Source organism: Tachyglossus aculeatus, chromosome 9 (assembly GCF_015852505.1).
Source record: "Tachyglossus aculeatus isolate mTacAcu1 chromosome 9, mTacAcu1.pri, whole genome shotgun sequence".
Lineage (NCBI taxonomy): Eukaryota > Metazoa > Chordata > Mammalia > Monotremata > Tachyglossidae > Tachyglossus > Tachyglossus aculeatus.
This window is the reverse complement of record NC_052074.1, coordinates 2357425-2375029: the sequence shown is the minus strand read 5'-3', so window position 1 is coordinate 2375029 and position 17605 is coordinate 2357425. Positions and strand designations below refer to the sequence as shown.

The 17605-nt window shown below is 51.9% G+C and overlaps 1 protein-coding gene across 2 annotated transcripts in view; it reads left to right on the top strand.

Annotated features, from left to right (window-relative positions):
• Positions 1-17577, top strand: part of FBXO11 (F-box protein 11) — a 91468-nt gene extending 73891 nt beyond the window's left edge. For both annotated transcript variants that reach the window (XM_038751069.1, XM_038751068.1), the window contains exons 8-23: positions 4969-5075; positions 5253-5364; positions 6978-7084; positions 7200-7337; positions 8293-8510; positions 9395-9480; positions 9724-9818; positions 11106-11228; positions 11319-11404; positions 12209-12285; positions 12994-13137; positions 13443-13553; positions 13654-13761; positions 15167-15275; positions 15799-15897; positions 16030-17577. In XM_038751069.1, coding sequence (XP_038606997.1) covers positions 4969-5075; positions 5253-5364; positions 6978-7084; positions 7200-7337; positions 8293-8510; positions 9395-9480; positions 9724-9818; positions 11106-11228; positions 11319-11404; positions 12209-12285; positions 12994-13137; positions 13443-13553; positions 13654-13761; positions 15167-15275; positions 15799-15897; positions 16030-16159 — 1850 coding nt within the window. In that variant the 3' untranslated portion in view covers positions 16160-17577. The remainder of the gene's footprint in view (positions 1-4968; positions 5076-5252; positions 5365-6977; positions 7085-7199; positions 7338-8292; positions 8511-9394; positions 9481-9723; positions 9819-11105; positions 11229-11318; positions 11405-12208; positions 12286-12993; positions 13138-13442; positions 13554-13653; positions 13762-15166; positions 15276-15798; positions 15898-16029) is intronic.
• The last annotated feature ends 28 nt before the right edge of the window (positions 17578-17605 follow it).

Below are 17605 nucleotides of genomic sequence, written 5' to 3'. Positions count from 1 at the left end.
TGCAAAGCACTGTTCTAAGCGCTGGGGAGGTTACAAGGTGATGAGGTCCCCCCACGGGGAGCTCACAGTCTTCATCCCCATTTGACAGATGAGGGAACTGAGGCCCAGAGAAGTGAAGCGACTTGCCCAAAGTCACCCAGCTGACAATTGGCGGAGCCGGGATTTGAACCCGTGACCTCTGACTCCAAAGTCTGGGCTCTTCCCACTGAGCCACGCTGCTTCTCTACTGTCCTAGACGGCCGGTTGGGCTAAAAAGAAAGTTAAGAGTTGAGAACCTCTCCTCGGGTGGACTCGTCTTTTCTTCTTCCTTGAGAATTCCCCTTGAGAATTCCCTGATGGATCCCGGCCAGGCCACAGGCCTTTACAGCGTGGCCTGGAGAGCCCCGGCTTGGGAATCAGAAGGACCTGGGTTCCAATCCCAGCTCCGCCTCTCGCCTGCTGCGCGACCTTGGGCGAGTCACTTCACTTCCCTGTGCCTCAGTGATCTCATCTGTAAAATGGAGATTTTATTATTCTATTATTCTATTCTAATTCTATTCTTATTCTATTATTATTCTATTATTCTATTATTCTACTCTATTTTATTAATGCTGTGCATATAGCTCTAATTCTGTTTATTCTGACGGTTTTGACACCTGTCTACATGTTTTGTTGTCTGTCTCCCCCTTCTAGACTGTGAGCCCGTTTTTGGGTAGGGACCGTCTCTATATGTTGCTGACTTGTACTTCCCAAGCGCTTAGTACAGTGCTCTGCACACAGTAAGCGCTCAATAAATACGATTGAATGAATGAATGGAGATTAAGACGGTGAGCCCCTTCCCAAGAGCTTAGTACAGTGCTCTGCACACAGTAAGCACTCCTAGACTGTGAGCCCGTTGTTGGGTAGGGACCGTCTCTCTATGTTGCCGACTTGTACTTCCCAAGCGCTTAGTACAGTGCTCTGCACACTGTAAACGCTCAATAAATAAGATCGAATGAATGACTAAATACGATTGAATGAGCGAGTGACGGGGACCGCGTCCAACCCGATTTGCTTGTATCCACCCCAGTGCTTAGAACAGGGCCTGGCATGTAATAACAATGATACTAATAATGGCATTTATTAAGCGCTTACTATGTGCAAAGCACTGTTCTAAGCACTGGGGAGGTTACAAGGTGATCAGGTTGCCCCACGGTCTTAATCCCCATTTTCCAGATGAGGGAACTGAGGCCCAGAGAAGTGAAGTGACTTGCCCTAAGTCACACAGCTGACCATTCCTTCATTCAGTTGTATTTATTGAACGCTTACTGTGTGCAGAGCACTGTACTAAGCGCTTGGGAAGTACAAATTTGCAACACATAGAGACAGTCCCTACCCAAAAGCGGGCTCACAGTCTAGAAGGGGGAGACAGACAACAAAACAAAACATATAAACCAAATAAAATACATAGGATAAATATGTACAAGTAAAATAAATCAGTAAATAGAGTAATAAATCCATACAAACATATATACATATTATACAGGTGCTATGGGGAGGGGGAGGCAGAGCTGGGATTTGAACCCATGACCTGTGACTCCAAAGCCCTGGCTCTTTCCACTGAGCAATGCTGCTTCTGTAAGCGCTTAAGGAATACCACAGATTATTATTATTTCATTCATTCATTCATTCAACCATATTTATTGAGTGCTTACTGTGTGCAGAGCACTGTAATAAGCGCTTGGGAAGTACAAGTTGACAACATATAGAGACAGTCCCTACCAAACAGTGGGCTCACAGTCTAGAACGGGGAGACAGAGAACAAAACAAAACATATTAACAGGATAAAATAAATAGAATAAATATGTACAATCAATCAATCGTATTTATTGAGCGCTTACTGTGTGCAGAGCACTGTACTAAGCGCTTGGGAAGTACAAGTTGGCAACATGTAGAGACAGTCCCTACCCAAGAGTGGGCTCTCTGTCTAGAAGGGGGAGACAGAGAACAAAACAAAACATATTAACAGAATAAAATAAATAGAATAAATATGTACAGGGAAAATAAATCAACAAATAGAATAATAAATCCGTACAAACATATATACATGTATACAGGTACTAAGCGCTTGGGAAGTCCAAGTTGGCAACATCTAGAGACGGTCCCTACCCGACAGCGGGCTCACAGGCTAGAAGGGGGAGACAGACAACAAAACAAAACATATGAACAGAATAAAATAAATAGAATAAGTATGTACAAGGAAAATGCATCAATAAATAGAGTAATGAATCCGTACATACATATATACAGGTGCTGTGGGGAGGGGGAGGCGGAGCTGGGATTTGAACCCATGACCTGTGACTCCAAAGCCCTGGCTCTTTCCACTGAGCAATGCTGCTTCTGTAAGCGCTTAAGAAATACCACAGATTATTATTATTATTAATTACAACTCGTGTGTGTGTGTGTGTGTGTGTGTGTGTGTGTTTCTCTCCCCACTGAGCAGTGTTGCTTCTCTAAGCGCTTAAGAAATACCACAGATTATTATTATTATTATTAATTACAACTCGTGTGTGTGTGTGTGTGTGTGTGTTTCTCTCCCCACTGAGCAGTGTTGCTTCTCTAAGCGCTTAAGAAATACCACAGATTATTATTATTATTTACAACTCGTGTGTGTGTGTGTGTGTGTGTGTTTCTCTCCCCACTGAGCAGTGCTGTTTCTCCAAGCGCTCAAGAAATACCACAGATTATTATTATTATTATTTACAACTCGTGTGTATGTGTGTGTTTCTCTCCCCACTGAGCAGTGCTGCTTCTCTAAGCGCTTAATACCACAGATTATTATTATTATTTACAACTCGTGTGTGTGTGTCTCGTGTGTGTGTGTGTGTGTGTTTCTCTCCCCACTGAGCAATGCTGCTTCTCTAAGCGCTTAAGAAATACCACAGATTATTATTATTATTATTTACCACTCATGTGTGTGTGTGTGTGTGTGTGTTTCTCTCCCCACTGAGCAGTGCTGCTTCTCTAGGCGCTTAAGAAATACCACAGATTATTATTATTATTTACAACTCGTGTGTGTGTTTCTCTCCCCACTGAGCAATGCTGCTTCTCTAAGTGCTTAAGAAATACCACAGATTATTATTTACAACTCGTGTGTGTGTGTGTTTCTCTCCCCACTGAGCAGTGCTGCTTCTCTAAGCGCTAAAGAAATACCACAGATTATTATTATTATTTACACCTCATGTGTGTGTGTGTGTGTGTTTCTCTTCCCATTGAGCAATGCTGCTTCTCTAAGCGCTTAAGAAATACCACAGATTATTATTATTATTTACAACTCGTGTGTGTGTGTGTGTGTGTGTGTGTCTCTCTCTCCCCACTGAGCAATGCTGCTTCTCTAAGCGCTTAAGAAATACCACAGATTATTATTTACAACTCGTGTGTGTGTGTGTGTGTGTTTCTCTCCCCACTGAGCAGTGCTGCTTCTCTAAGCGCTTAAGAAATACCACAGATTATTATTATTATTATTTACAACTCGTGTGTGTGTTTCTCTCCCCACTGAGCAATGCTGCTTCTCTAAGCGCTTAAGAAATACCACAGATTATTATTATTATTTACGACATGTGTGTGTGTGTGTTTTTCTCCCCACTGAGCAGTGCTGCTTCTCTAAGCGCTTAATACCACAGATTATTATTATTATTATTATTATTTACCACTCGTGTGTGTGTGTGTGTGTGTGTGTTTCTCTCCCCACTGAGCAGTGCTGCTTCTCTAAGCGCTGAAGAAATACCACAGATTATTATTATTATTATTTACAACTCGTGTGTGTGTGTGTGTTTCTCTCCCCACTGAGCAGTGCTGCTTCTCTAAGTGCTTAAGAAATGCCACAGATTATTATTATTATTTACAACTCGTGTGTGTGTGTGTTTCTCTCCCCACTGAGCAGTGCTGCTTCTCTAAGCGCTAAAGAAATACCAGATTATTATTATTATTATTATTTACAACTCGTGTGTGTTTCTCTCCCCACTGAGCAGTGCTGCTTCTCTAAGTGCTTAAGAAATACCACAGATTATTATTATTATTTACAACTCGTGTGTGTGTGTGTTTCTCTCCCCACTGAGCAGTGCTGCTTCTCTAAGCGCTAAAGAAATACCACAGATTATTATTATTATTATTTACCACTCGTGTGTGTGTGTGTGTTTCTCTCCCCACTGAGCAATGCTGCTTCTCTAAGTGCTTAAGAAATACCACAGATTATTATTATTATTTACAACTCGTGTGTGTGTGTGTTTCTCTCCCCACTGAGCAGTGCTGCTTCTCTAAGCGCTAAAGAAATACCACAGATTATTATTATTATTATTTACCACTCGTGTGTGTGTGTGTGTTTCTCTCCCCACTGAGCAATGCTGCTTCTCTAAGTGCTTAAGAAATACCACAGATTATTATTATTATTTACAACTCGTGTGTGTGTGTGTTTCTCTCCCCACTGAGCAGTGCTGCTTCTCTAAGCGCTGAAGAAATACCACAGATTATTATTATTTACAACTCGTGTGTGTGTGTGTGTGTGTGTGTGTGCTTCTCTCTCCACTGAGCAATGCTGCTTCTCTAAGCGCTTAAGAAATACCACAGATTATTATTACTATTATTTACAACTCGTGTGTGTGTTTCTTTCCCCACTGAGCAATGCTGCTTCTCTAAGCGCTTAATACCAGATTATTATTTACAGCTCGTGTGTGTGTGTGTGTGTGTGTGTGTGTTTCTCTCCCCACTGAGCAGTGCTGCTTCTCTAAGCGCTTAAGAAATACCACAGATTATCATTATTATTTACACCTCATGTGTGTGTGTGTGTGTGTGTGTGTGCTTCTCTCCCCACTGAGCAATGCTGCTTCTCTAAGCGCTTAAGAAATACCACAGATTATTATTATTATTTACACCTTGTGTGTGTGTGTTTTTCTCCCTCCGCCTCTCTTTCTCCCTCCCTCTCTGTCTGTCTGTCTGTGTGTGTGTCTCCAGCCCCTGGAAAAGTGGCGGACAAAGTCATCATCGAGAACACTAGAGATTCGACCTTCGTCTTCATGGAAGGCTCCGAGGACGCCTACGTCGGGTACATGACCATCAGGGTGAGCGGCCCGACCCCTTCCGTCCCCCGCCGCCCCCGGCCCTCAATCAATCCGTCGTATTTATTGAGCGCTTACCGTGTGCAGAGCACTGCACTAAGCGCTTGGGAAGTCCAAGTTGGCAACATCTAGAGACGGTCCCGACCCAACAAGACGCTCAAGGCTCGCGTCTCGTTGCAGTTCAACCCCGACGACAAATCCGCCCAGCACCACAACGCGCATCACTGCCTGGAGATCACCGTCAACTGCAGCCCCATAGTAGACCACGGCATCATCCGAAGCACCTGCACGGGTGAGTCGCGCGCCCTCGCACCCCGGCCCGCAGGGGAGCGTCCCCCCCAGCTCCGTTGGCGCGGCAGCCCAGATTCCCTCTCCCCGTTAGAGCCCGGGCCTGGGGGAGCCCGAAAGACCTGGGTTCTAATCTGAGAACCTATCTAATCCTGTATATATGTATATATGTTTGTACGTATTTATTACTCTATTTTATTTGTCCATATCTATTCTATTTATTTTATTTTGTTAGTATGTTTGGTTTTGTTCTCTGTCTCCCCCTTTTAGACTGTGAGCCCACTGTTGGGTAGGGACCGTCTCTAGATGTTGCCAATTTGGACTTCCCAAGCGCTTAGTACAGTGCTCTGCACATAGTAAGCGCTCAATAGATACGATTGATGATGATGATGATGATGAGAAGCAGCGTGGAGTCCGAGGTCATGGGTTCAAATGGGCGAGTCACTTCGCTTCTCTGGGCCTCGGTTCCCTCACCTGTAAAATGGGGCTGGAGACCGGGAGCCCCCCCGTGGGACAACCTGATCACCTTGTAACCTCCCCAGGCTTAGAGCTTAATCAATCAATCAATCAATCGTATTTATTGAGCACTTACTGTGTGCAGAGCACTGGGCTAAGTGCTTGGGAAGTCCAAGTTGGCAACACATAGAGATGATCAATCAATCAATCAGTGGTATTTATTGAGCGCTTACCGTGTGCAGAGCGCTGTACTAAGCGCTTGGGAAAGTACAAGTTGGCAGCACATAGATACAGTCCCTACCCAACTGTGGGCTCACAGGCTAGAAGGGGGAGGCAGCGGACAAAACCAAACATATTAACAAAATAAGATAAATAGAATAGATATGTACAAGTAAGGTAAATAAATAGAGTAGTAAATACATACAAACATATATACATATATATAGGTGCTGTGGAGAAGGGAAGGAGGTAAGGCGGGGGGGATGAGGAGGGGGAGAGGAAGAAGGGGGCTCAGTCTAGGAAGGCCTCCTGGAGGAGGTGAGCTCTCATACCATTATTATATTTAATATCATCATCAATCGTATTTATTGAGCGCTTACTATGTGCAGAGCACTGTACTAAGCGCTTGGGAAGTACAAATTGGCAACACATAGAGACAGTCCCTACCCAACAGTGGGCTCACAGTCTAAAACAATTATTATATTATTATTATTATTATATTATACATATACACATATATTATACTATTAACAATCATCATTAATTATTATAATTATAATAATATATAATATATGATATTAACATGTTATATTTAATATAACATGCTAATATATTATATAATATTATCATATGATTATATTATAACATGTTCTATATTATGCGCATTTAATATTAAAATATAATATAATATTAATGATAATAGTAATATAATATGATAATGATAATGATAATCCCGGCTCTGCCACCGTCTGCTGGACCACCTTGAGCAAGTCACTGCTCCGGGCCTCCTCATCGGGAAAACGGGGGTCGACAGGGAGCCCCGTGGGGGCCGGGGCCTCGGGCCGACCCCATCCCCTCGCTGTCTACCCCGGCGCTTAGTACAGCGCCCGGCGCGCGGCCAGCCCTTTTGACAACTAGCGCGGTGCCGATGCTTGTCACTAGTTGGGTCGGCGGTGTGCGTCAGCGGCCAGGGGGCCTGTCCCACCATCAAGCACTGCAACATCAGCGACTGCGAGAACGTCGGGCTCTACATCACCGACCACGCGCAGGTGAGGTCCCGGTCCCGATCCCGCTCCTCCTCCTCCTCCTCCTCCCCCGGTTTCGGGCGGGGGGCGGGCCGGCGGGCGGGTTCCCGGGGTGTTGACCGCCAGCGGTCCGCGGCAGGGGATCTACGAGGACAACGAGATCTCCAACAACGCCCTGGCGGGCATCTGGGTCAAGAACCACGGAAACCCCATCATCCGACGGAATCACATCCACCACGGGCGCGACGTCGGGGTGTTCACGTTCGATCACGGCATGGTGAGGCGGGGGGCCGGGGGCGGGCGGGCGGTCTCCTCCCGGCCAACCCCTGCGGGCGGGCGCTCTGCCCTCGGGATCCCGGAAAGCCGGGATCCGTCGGCCCGGGGAACGGGAGAGAGGCGGGAAGCGGGTGGACGGCCGCCGACTTTCTCCATGACATAGCATGCGTGGGGATAGCAGCGTGGCTCAGTGGAAAAGAGCCCGGGCTTTGGAGTCAGAGGTCGTGGGTTCGTGTCCTGACTCTACCCCATGTCTGCTGTGTGACCTTGGGCAAGTCACTTCACTTCTCTGAGCCTCAGTTACCTCATCTGTAAAATGGGGATTAAGACTGTGAGCCCCATGTGGGACAACTTGATTACCTTGTATCCCCCCAGCTTTTAGAACAGTGCTCTGCACATAGTAAGCGCTTAATAAATGCCATCATTATTATTATTATTATGGCCAGAGGTCGTGGGTTCAAATCCCGGCTCCGCCAACTGTCAGCTGGGTGACTTTGGGCAAGTCACTTCCCTTCTCTGGGCCTCAGTGACCTCATCTGGAAAATGGGGATGAAGACCGTGAGCCCCCCATGGGACCACCTGATCACCTTGTATCCTCCCCAGCACTTAGAACAGTGCTTTGCAGATAGCAAGCGCTTAATAAACACCATCGTTATCATTATTCTAGACAGGAAAACCCTTAATCAATCAGCCTCGAGCCCGGAATGATCGAAAGGAAAGAGCTAGGATTGGTTGCGGAAAACCATTTTTCCCCCGAAGCCGTCCGGCGAGGGCCGCGGAGCGATGGGTTGTTCATTCATTCGATCGTATTGAGCGCTTACTGTGTGCAGAGCACTGTACTAAGCGCTTGGGAAGTCCAAATTGGCAGCATATAGAGACGGTCCCTGCCCAGCGGCGGGCTCACAGTCTTATTAGCGGGCAACAGCGCTCACCCGGTCCCGGCTCCGTCTTCCCAGGGCTACTTCGAGAGCTGCAACATCCACAGGAATCGCATCGCGGGCTTCGAGGTGAAAGCGTACGCCAACCCCACGGTCGTGCGCTGCGAGATCCACCACGGCCAGACGGGCGGCATCTACGTCCACGAGAAAGGCCGCGGGCAGTTCATCGAGAACAAGATCTACGCGAACAACTTTGCAGGCGTCTGGATCACCTCCAACAGCGACCCGACAATAAGGTACCGGGGCCCGGGGGCAGCCCGAGGCCCTCCCGCCGTCCCCCGCTGCCGGCCACGGTTTTCCTAGCGCCGGTCAGTCCGGTGACCGGGGCGAGGGGGCAGCGGGGTCCGCAGGGCGACCGTCCTCTGTCCCGTCCCGCTCCTGTTCCTATCCCGAGGGGAATGTTTGCCCTCGGGGGGCCCGGGGAAGGGGAGAAGCAGGGTGGCGGGCTGTCTGGAGAAGTGGCATCTCCAGAAAGGCCCCGAGGCGCAGCCCGGGCCACCTGGCAACCTCCCCGGGCCTGGGACTCTGTTTCCCTCCGTGCCCGGGCAGCGGCGGGCGGCTTCCATCGGGCCAGAGTTCTGCTCAGTCAATCAATCAATCGTATTGAGCGCTTACTGTGTGCAGAGCACTGTACTAAGCGCTTGGGAAGTACAAGGTGGCACCATATAGAGACAGTCCCTACCCACCAGTGGGTGCTCAGACGCACCCGGCTTTCCCCCCTGGTTTTGGAGTGCCTGGGGGACATCGGAGGTTAATCGAGGAAGGCCTCCCGGAGGAGGTGGGGTTTCAGAAGAGGCCCCTTGGAAAACGGGGGAGAGCAGGGGTTTTCCCGGATTTCAAGAGGGAGGGAGATCTCGGAAGACGGGCGGACGGGACCTCGGTGGGAGGCGGCGCGAGGGGGCTGGCGTCAGGGGAGGGAAGATGGCCAGCTGGGGTGTGCTGGGAGAGGAGCCAGGAGGAGGAGAGGGGAGAGGACGGATCGCGGGAGTTCCCGCCGGAGGGTCTTTGAGGAGGGGGAAGGAAGCGTGGGCCGTGGGAGGCCGGGAGCCGATCCCGCACCGGCTTCCCGGGCCCCCGGATGCTCGCTCTTGTCCTGTGATGTGCGCCGTTTCCCTTTCAGGGGCAATTCCATCTTTAATGGAAACCAAGGAGGAGTTTACATCTTCGGAGACGGGCGAGGCCTCATCGAAGGAAATGATATTTACGGTCAGCTCGAGCCCTTCCCCCTCCCCGGTCACCCTAGCTAGAGGACGGTGGGCCCGTCTCTGAAGCCCCCCCACCGTCGCCGCCCCCCACGTGCTTCTCCCCTCTCTGGGCCCGAGCCCCCTCCCCGACTGCTGGGTCTCGTAGGCCGTCCCGAGGAGGGTCACCTCGCTGCCGCCCACCCCGCCAAACCCCCGTCCCGCTGTGAGGGAGGATCCTGAGTGTCCCCGTCCCCCTTCCCGACAGGCAACGCGCTTGCCGGGATTCAGATCCGAACAAACAGCTGCCCCATCGTCCGACACAACAAGATCCACGACGGGCAGCACGGAGGGATCTACGTGGTGAGTTGGCACCGACGGCCTCGGGAGCCTCTGGGCTTCTGCCCTCCGGCCTTGATTTGGCCAAGGGGCGTTCTGGCTCTCTGCTCTCGGTCACCGAGGCCCCGTTGGACTAAGCCGAGCGACTCGGCAGCCGCTCGGGGCGGGTTTCGAATCCAGATCCACCCCCTCCTTCCCCCAGCCCAGGCTCGCCGACCTCACTAGGGCCCACAGCCGACGGGCAAACCGAAGCATCCCCTCCAGGAAACCGGGTCGGGTCTCCTCGCCCCTGGCCGGTTGTGTTCATTCAATCAGTCAATCAATCGTATTTATTGAGCGCTTACTGTGTGCAGAGAACTGTACTAAGCGCTTGGGAAGTACAAGTTGGCAACATACTTCCCAACAAGTCCAGCTGAGGCTTTGGAGGCAGAGGTCATGGGTTCTAATCCCGGCTCCGCCACTTGTCAGCTGTGTGACTTTGGGCAAGTCACTAAACTTCTCTGGGCCTCAGTTCCCTCATCTGTAAAATGGGGACGAAGACTGTGAGCCCCAAGCGGGGCAACCTGATTACCTTGTATCTCTCCCCCCACCAGTGATTAGAACAGTGCTTGGCACATAGTAAGTGCTTAACAGAGAAGCAGCGAGGCTCAGTGGAAAGAGCCCGGGCTTTGGAGTCAGAGGTCATGGGTTCAAATCCCAGCTCCGCCAATTCTCATCATCAATCGTATTTATTGAGCGCTTACTGTGTGCAGAGCACTGGACTAAGCGCTTGGGAAGTACAAGTTGGCAACATATAGAGACGGTCCCTACCCGACAGCGGGCTCAGCTGGGTGACTTTGGGCAAGTGGCTTCACTTCTCTGAGCCACAGTTCCCTCATCTGGAAAATGGGGATTAAGACTGTGAGCCCCCCGGGGGACAACCTCATCACCTTGTATCCCCCCCAGCGCTTAGAACAGTGCTTTGCACATAGTAAGCGCTTAACAAATACCATCATTATTATTATTATTAACAAATGCCATTATTATTATTATCATCATCTGAGGGCCGGGGGCTTTGGTCGGCCTGCCGGGCGTCCTCCCCTCAGGGCCTTTTCCGTAGCGAGCCCTCGGCCGCAGTCGTAACGATAGGCCCCACGCTCTTCCGCGCCGCGGACTCCCGCCCCCGAGCCCCTTCCCGGGAACGCTCCGATCCCACCCGACAGCCGTCGGGCCCCCCCGGAAGGGCCCGAGCGACCCCACGGGGTCGGGCCTCGGCCTGGGGGGGCTTCGCCGGGCCCCAACGTAACCGCGGCCCCCGTGACTCCCCTTCAGCACGAGAAAGGGCAAGGAGTGATCGAGGAGAACGAGGTGTACAGCAACACCCTGGCCGGGGTCTGGGTGACGACGGGCAGCACCCCGGTCCTGAGGAGAAACCGAATACACAGCGGCAAACAGGTAGGGGCCGGGGTCCCCCTCTCCGGCCGGGACGCCGGCGGGGCCCGGGTGCGCTCCGGCTTTTCCATTCGGCGCCGTCTTCCGCTCCAGGTCGGGGTTTACTTCTACGACAACGGACACGGCGTGCTGGAGGACAACGACATCTACAATCACATGTACTCGGGGGTTCAGATCAGGTGAAGGGCCGGGCTCCCCTCTGCGGGGAAACGGGACCCGAAGCCGGCCTCCGGCGGACGGGGCGTCCTTGGAGAAGGGATTTTCCCCGGAAGGGAGAGGTTTGTCCGGCCCGCACGACTCCTCCGGGAGACCAACTAGCCGCGGGCTGCCACTTCCACGGCCTCCGCAGCCCCGACGGGGTTGCCCGAGGGAGAGCGAGACTAGGCCGCCCGTCTTCACCTGAAAAGCAGCGTGGCTCAGCGGAAAGAGCCCGGGCTTTGGAGTCCAAGGTCATGGGTTCAAATCCCGGCCCCGCCCGTTCATTCAGTCGTATTTATCATCATCAATCGTATTTACTGAGCGTTTACTCTGTGCAGAGCACTGTACTAGGCGCTTGGGAAGTACAAATTGGCAACATATAGAGACAGTCCCCACCCAACAGCGGGCTCACAGTCTAAAAGACTGTATTTATCGAGCGCTTACTGTGTGCAGAGCACTGTACTGAGCGCTTGGGAAGTACAAGCTGGCAACATACAGAGACGGTCCCGACCCGACAGCGGGCCCGTTGTCGGCTGGGTGACTTTGGGCAAGTCGCTTCACTTCTCTGGGCCTCAGTTCCCTCATCTGTCAAATGGGGATTAAGGCCGTGAGCCCCCCCCGTGGGACAACCCGATCGCCTTCGAAGCTCCCCAGCGCTTTGCACATAGTGAGCGCTTAATAAATGCCGTCATTATCATCATCTTTCTGGGAGAGGGTGTTTCCCGAGCAATTGGCAGTTATGGCTAGTGTCCAGTCCGAACAGCTCTCACCGTTTTTGCCCGCAGAACCGGAAGCAACCCCAAAATTAGACGCAACAAAATCTGGGGCGGCCAGAACGGAGGGATCCTCGTGTATAATTCCGGTAAGTCCGGTCTTTCGTTTTCAGGGCGGGAGAGCTTAGTACTCTTCCAGGCGGGGAGGAGGGAAGCGGGTTTAGGCTGGCTTACCCACAGTCACGAGGGTCTTTCTCCCCCGGCCCACCACTTCATCATCAGTCGTATTTATTGAGCGCTTACTGTGTGCAGAGCACTGGACTAAGCGCTTGGGAAGTCCAAGTTGGCAACATATAGAGACGGTCCCTACCCAACAGTGGGCTCACGGTCTAAAAGACTTCTCTGGGCCTCGGTGACCTCGTCCGCAAAATGGGGATCGAGACGGTGAGCCCCACGTGGGGCAGGGACTGTGCCCAACCCGACTTACTCGTCTCCGCCGTGGCGCTCAGTACAGCGCCTGGCACCTAGAGAAGCGCGGCTTAGTGGAAAGAGCCCGGGCTTGGGAGTCGGAGGGCGTGAGTTCTAATCCCGCTCATCCGCCGGGTGGACTTGGGGCTTCTCTGGGCCTCAGCTACTGCATCTGTAAAATGGGGAGGAAGACTGGGAGCCCCACGTGGGACAACCTGTTTACCTTGCATTCATTCAGTCGTATTTATATTTACTGAGCGCTTACCGGTGTGCAGATCTCCCTCGGCGTTTAGAACGGTTCTTGGCACATAGTAAGCGCTTAACACCATCATTATGATTACGCGCTTAACAAGCACCGTCCTTCTCATTATTCCGTTTCCTCTCCCCAGGTCTGGGATGTATAGAAGACAATGAAATTTTCGATAACGCGATGGCGGGCGTCTGGATCAAGACAGACAGCAACCCCACCCTCCGAAGAAATAAGATCCACGACGGGCGAGATGGCGGCATCTGCATATTTAACGGGGGGCGAGGTAGGGGTCTCCTCTCCGGGGGCGGAGGTTCGGTCACCATCATCGGTCGTATTTATTGAGCGCTTCCTGTGTGCAGAGCACTGGACTAAGCGCTTGGGAAGTACAAATTGGCAACATGTAGAGAGAGTCCTCACCCAAGCCGTGGGGCAGGTCCCAACGCCGGAGCGGGAAGAAGGGCCGCCGCCGCCGCTCCGGGTCGTCCTCCAAATCCGCCCCCCGCCGAGCCCAAGAGCGGCTCGTGGATGGGGAACGGGAACCCCTCCTTTGGCGCGGACCCCAATTCGGGGTGGCGGGGTCCGTTGCAGGGCTCCTGGAAGAGAACGACATCTTCAGGAACGCCCAGGCGGGCGTCCTCATCAGTACCAACAGCCACCCCGTCCTGAGGAAAAACCGGATATTCGACGGGTTCGCCGCAGGTCAGTGGGGGCCCCCCCATCTCCCGATCCTTTGGGGTTGCTCCGGGAGGGGAGGAGGCGAGGCTCGTCGCTCAGCCCCCCCCGTTTTCCTTCACTGCAGGGATCGAGATCACAAATCACGCCACCGCAACGCTGGAAGGCAATCAGATCTTCAACAACCGGTTCGGGGGCTTGTTTCTCGCGTCGGGCGTGAACGTGACGATGAAAGGTGCGTGGCGTCGCGGTGGCTGTGGATGGGAAGAGTTAGGGAGCTCCCCTCTTCCCCCTTCACCTTACTTGCCGCCTTGGGCTATTTATTGCCCGTGGCCACCTCTTCTAATAAAGGTATCGGTTAAGCCCTTACTGAGCGCCGGGGTGAGAAGCGGCGTGGCTCAGTGGAGGGAGCCCGGGCTCGGGAGTCCGAGGCCGTGGGGTCCGATCCCGGCCCCGCCGCTCGTTGGCTGGGTGACTCTGGGCAAGTCACTTGACTTCTCTGGCAAATGTCATCGGTCAAATGGGGATGAAGACTGTGAGCCCCCGTGGGACCACCTGATCACCTTGTAACCTCCCCGGCGCTTAGAGCTATGTGCTTTGCACATAGTAAGTGCTTAGTAAATGCCATTATTATTAACAAATGCCATTATTATTATTATTATTATGGGGATGAAGACTGTGAGCCCCCCGTGGGACAACCTGATCACCTTGTAATCTCCCCAGTTCTTAGAACAGTGCTTTGCCCATAGCGCTTAGTAAATGCCATTATCATTATTAACAAATGCCATTATTATTATTATTATTATTATTATTATTATTATTATTATGGGGATGAAGACTGAGCCCATGGGACAACCTGATCACCTTGTAACCTCCCCAGAGCTTAGAACAGTGCTTTGCACATAGTAAGTGCTTAATAAATGCCATTATTATTATTAACAAATGCCATTAATATTATTATGGGGATGAAGACTGTGAGCCCCCCATGGGACAACCTGATCACCTTGCAACCTCCCCAGCGCTTAGAACTAGTAAGCGCTTAGTAAATGCCATTATTATTATTATTATTCTCTGGGCCTCAGTTCCCTCTGCTGTAAAATGGGGGTGAAGACTGTGAGCCCCCCCCCCCCATGGGACAATCTGATGATCTTGTGTCCCCCCCCGTGCTTACAACAGTGCACAGAGTCAGTGTTTAACAGATACCATCATTATTATACAAGCAAACCGAGCTGGACACGGGGCTCCCAGTCTTAATCCCCATTTCCCAGAGAAGGGAAGTGACTCCCCCAGGGCCACACAGCAGACGAGTGGCGGAGCCGGGAGTAGAACCCAGGTCCTTCCGCCTCCCGGGCCCGGACTGAAGTCTGAAGGAGGGTTTGGAGAGGCCTGGGGGGGTGGGCTAGGCACCACCCCCCCATCCTGAAGGCCCCGTGTCCAAGAGGAAGCCCCCCTAGATTCATTCATTCAATCGTACTTATTGAGCGCTTACCATGTGCAGAGCACTGGACTAGGCGCTTGGCGCCGTCCCCAAGCTTCCTGGGGCCGCCCTCGGGGGCGAGATCCCGGGACTTAAAACTCCAGAGGCGGGGGCGGGGGGCAGCGAGACCCTCCCGTCCGCATCCCTTGCCCTGTCCTTGCAGATAACAAAATAATGAACAATCAAGACGCCATCGAGAAGGCCGTCAGCCGGGGCCAGTGTCTCTATAAGATCTCCAGTTACACCAGTTACCCCATGCATGACTTTTACAGGTAACGGGGACGGGGGTGGCGGAGGGGCGGGGGGAGCGGAGTCCCGCCGTCCATCAAGCTCTCCCTCTAATAACGGTACTCGCTGAGCGCCTTCTCCGCACCAAGGTCGATCCCCTCTGGGCAGAGGGGATGGGCCGGGGGCTTTTCCCTCTCCTCCTCTCCACAGCACCCGTATATCCATTTGTACAGACTTATTACTCTATTTTACTCGCACGTACATACTATTCCATCTATTTTGTCAATGCTGGGCATCTAGCTTTATTTCTATTTATTCTGACGACTTGACACCCGTCCACGTTTTGCTGTCCGTCTCCCCCTTCTAGGCTGTGCGCCCGTTGTCGGGTAGGGACCGTCTCTTATCTGTCGCCCCCTCGTACTTCCCAAGCGCTCAGTCCCGTGCTGGGCACGCAGTAAGCGCTCAAGAAATACGACTGAGTGAATAATAACGGCGTTTATTAAGCGCCTACTAGGCGCGAAGCACCGTTCTAAGCGCTAGACGTCTTCCTTCCCCCCCCCAATGCAGGTGTCACACCTGCAACACCACGGACCGGAACGCCATCTGCGTCAACTGCATCAAGAAGTGCCACCAGGGCCACGACGTGGAGTTCATCAGGCACGACAGGTAACGGTCCGACGGGGCGGCCGGGCCGGCTCCCTCCCTCCCTCCCTCCCTCCTTCTCCCCGGCCTCCGGTCCTCCCCCCTCCCGGCTCACGCGGCCCCCCGTGTCTCCCCCGCCCCGTCCCCCCCGTCTAGGTTCTTCTGCGACTGCGGGGCCGGGACGCTGTCCAACCCCTGCACGTTAGCCGGCGAGCCCACCCACGACACGGACACGCTATACGACTCCGCTCCGCCTATAGAGTCCAATACGTTGCAGCACAACTGAGTCCCTTCCCGAAGGCAGAGTCCCCCGCCGCCGCCGAGCGACCCCCCCCCCCGCCCCCACCCCTCCCGTTACCTGCCCGGACTCTCTTTTGGAGGAAGAAGATCCCAAACCCCCGCCCGTTTCCGCAGGAAGAGGCCGCCTCCCGGGGGGATGCGCGGGAAAAAAAAGGCGTCGACACTAGGAAGCTCAACCTACCAAAAAGAAAGTGGCAATATGTTGACTCAGGATAATGGAACTGGGCGTTTTAGCATTACTGTGCGAAAGACTCTGGGAAGGGACAGAAGTGAAGACAAATAAGCTGCAATTTTGTACAGATACCCACCCCCCCGACAAGCTGGCGTTTTTACAACTCGCATCGAAACGACCGCAGTCCGACCTCCGCCGTCTTACCGTTCAGCAGACAGAGCGGCGTCGCCCGCTGCCTTCACGGACATGGGTACCGATTTGCTTTTGTAACATGGTAAAAGAAAAAAGAGAAAAAAGGAAAAAAAAACAAAAAAACGTGAGCTAGCACTTCCGCATTTCTTTCGATTTTTTCTTTTTTTTTTTTTTTAACACGTATTCGGATTGAGAACGATGATTTTTAAGGCTTTAATCTCATGTAGTTTGTTTTTAATTTTGCGCAGAAATCTTTATTGTACTTGAATGGGTCCCGTTTCGTTAGCACACCTAGACTCACTGTACCTGTACTCGTGTCCCAGTATGTACGTACGTTCTTTCTATGAAAGAGAAAACACTAATCTTAAATTATATCCAGCAATGTTTCTGGTATCCTTTAAGAACGTTAGGCTTCTCTCCCGCCCCCACACCCCGCCAGCGATGGAGACCTCCCGTGGCCCCCGACTCCCCCGGTAGAAAGCGAGTGTTTTAACGAGACTTACGAGGAAGGAATGCACTGTAAAGAAAAAACAAAAAAAAAAACACAAAAAAACAAGTATTCTGGGGTTCCCCCGACGCCCGCCCCCCGCGACAGGTAAAATTCGGTCAACACAGACTTACGATGTTTTCCGCGTCCGCTTCCGAAAGTCTCCTCGAAACAGTCCCGGATTTTTACTCTGTTCATAGTTTTTTTTTGAACAGCCTAGACTTTACTTACGGAACCGCGGGAAGTGCGACCGATTTCCCGCTCTAACGCAGCTGAGACAAGTATATCTACAGCCCTATACAGTTTCATAGCTTCTTTTTTTTTCTGTTTCTCTCGTTTCGTTTTGTTTTTCCATTTACGTGTATTGGTGACCGTGGGTAATCAAACAGCCTGAAAGTGTATGCATGTACCATAACATCTAGACTTAATATATTGTGGAGTATTCAATAACCATTATGTAGAGGGTAGGTATGAATTAAAAGGGTTTAATTTCCTAGGAAAGAAAATGGAAAAAAATGGTCATTTTTAAAAAATAAAGTTTATTAGATCATGACGTGGTCTGACTGCCCCCCCCCCCACCC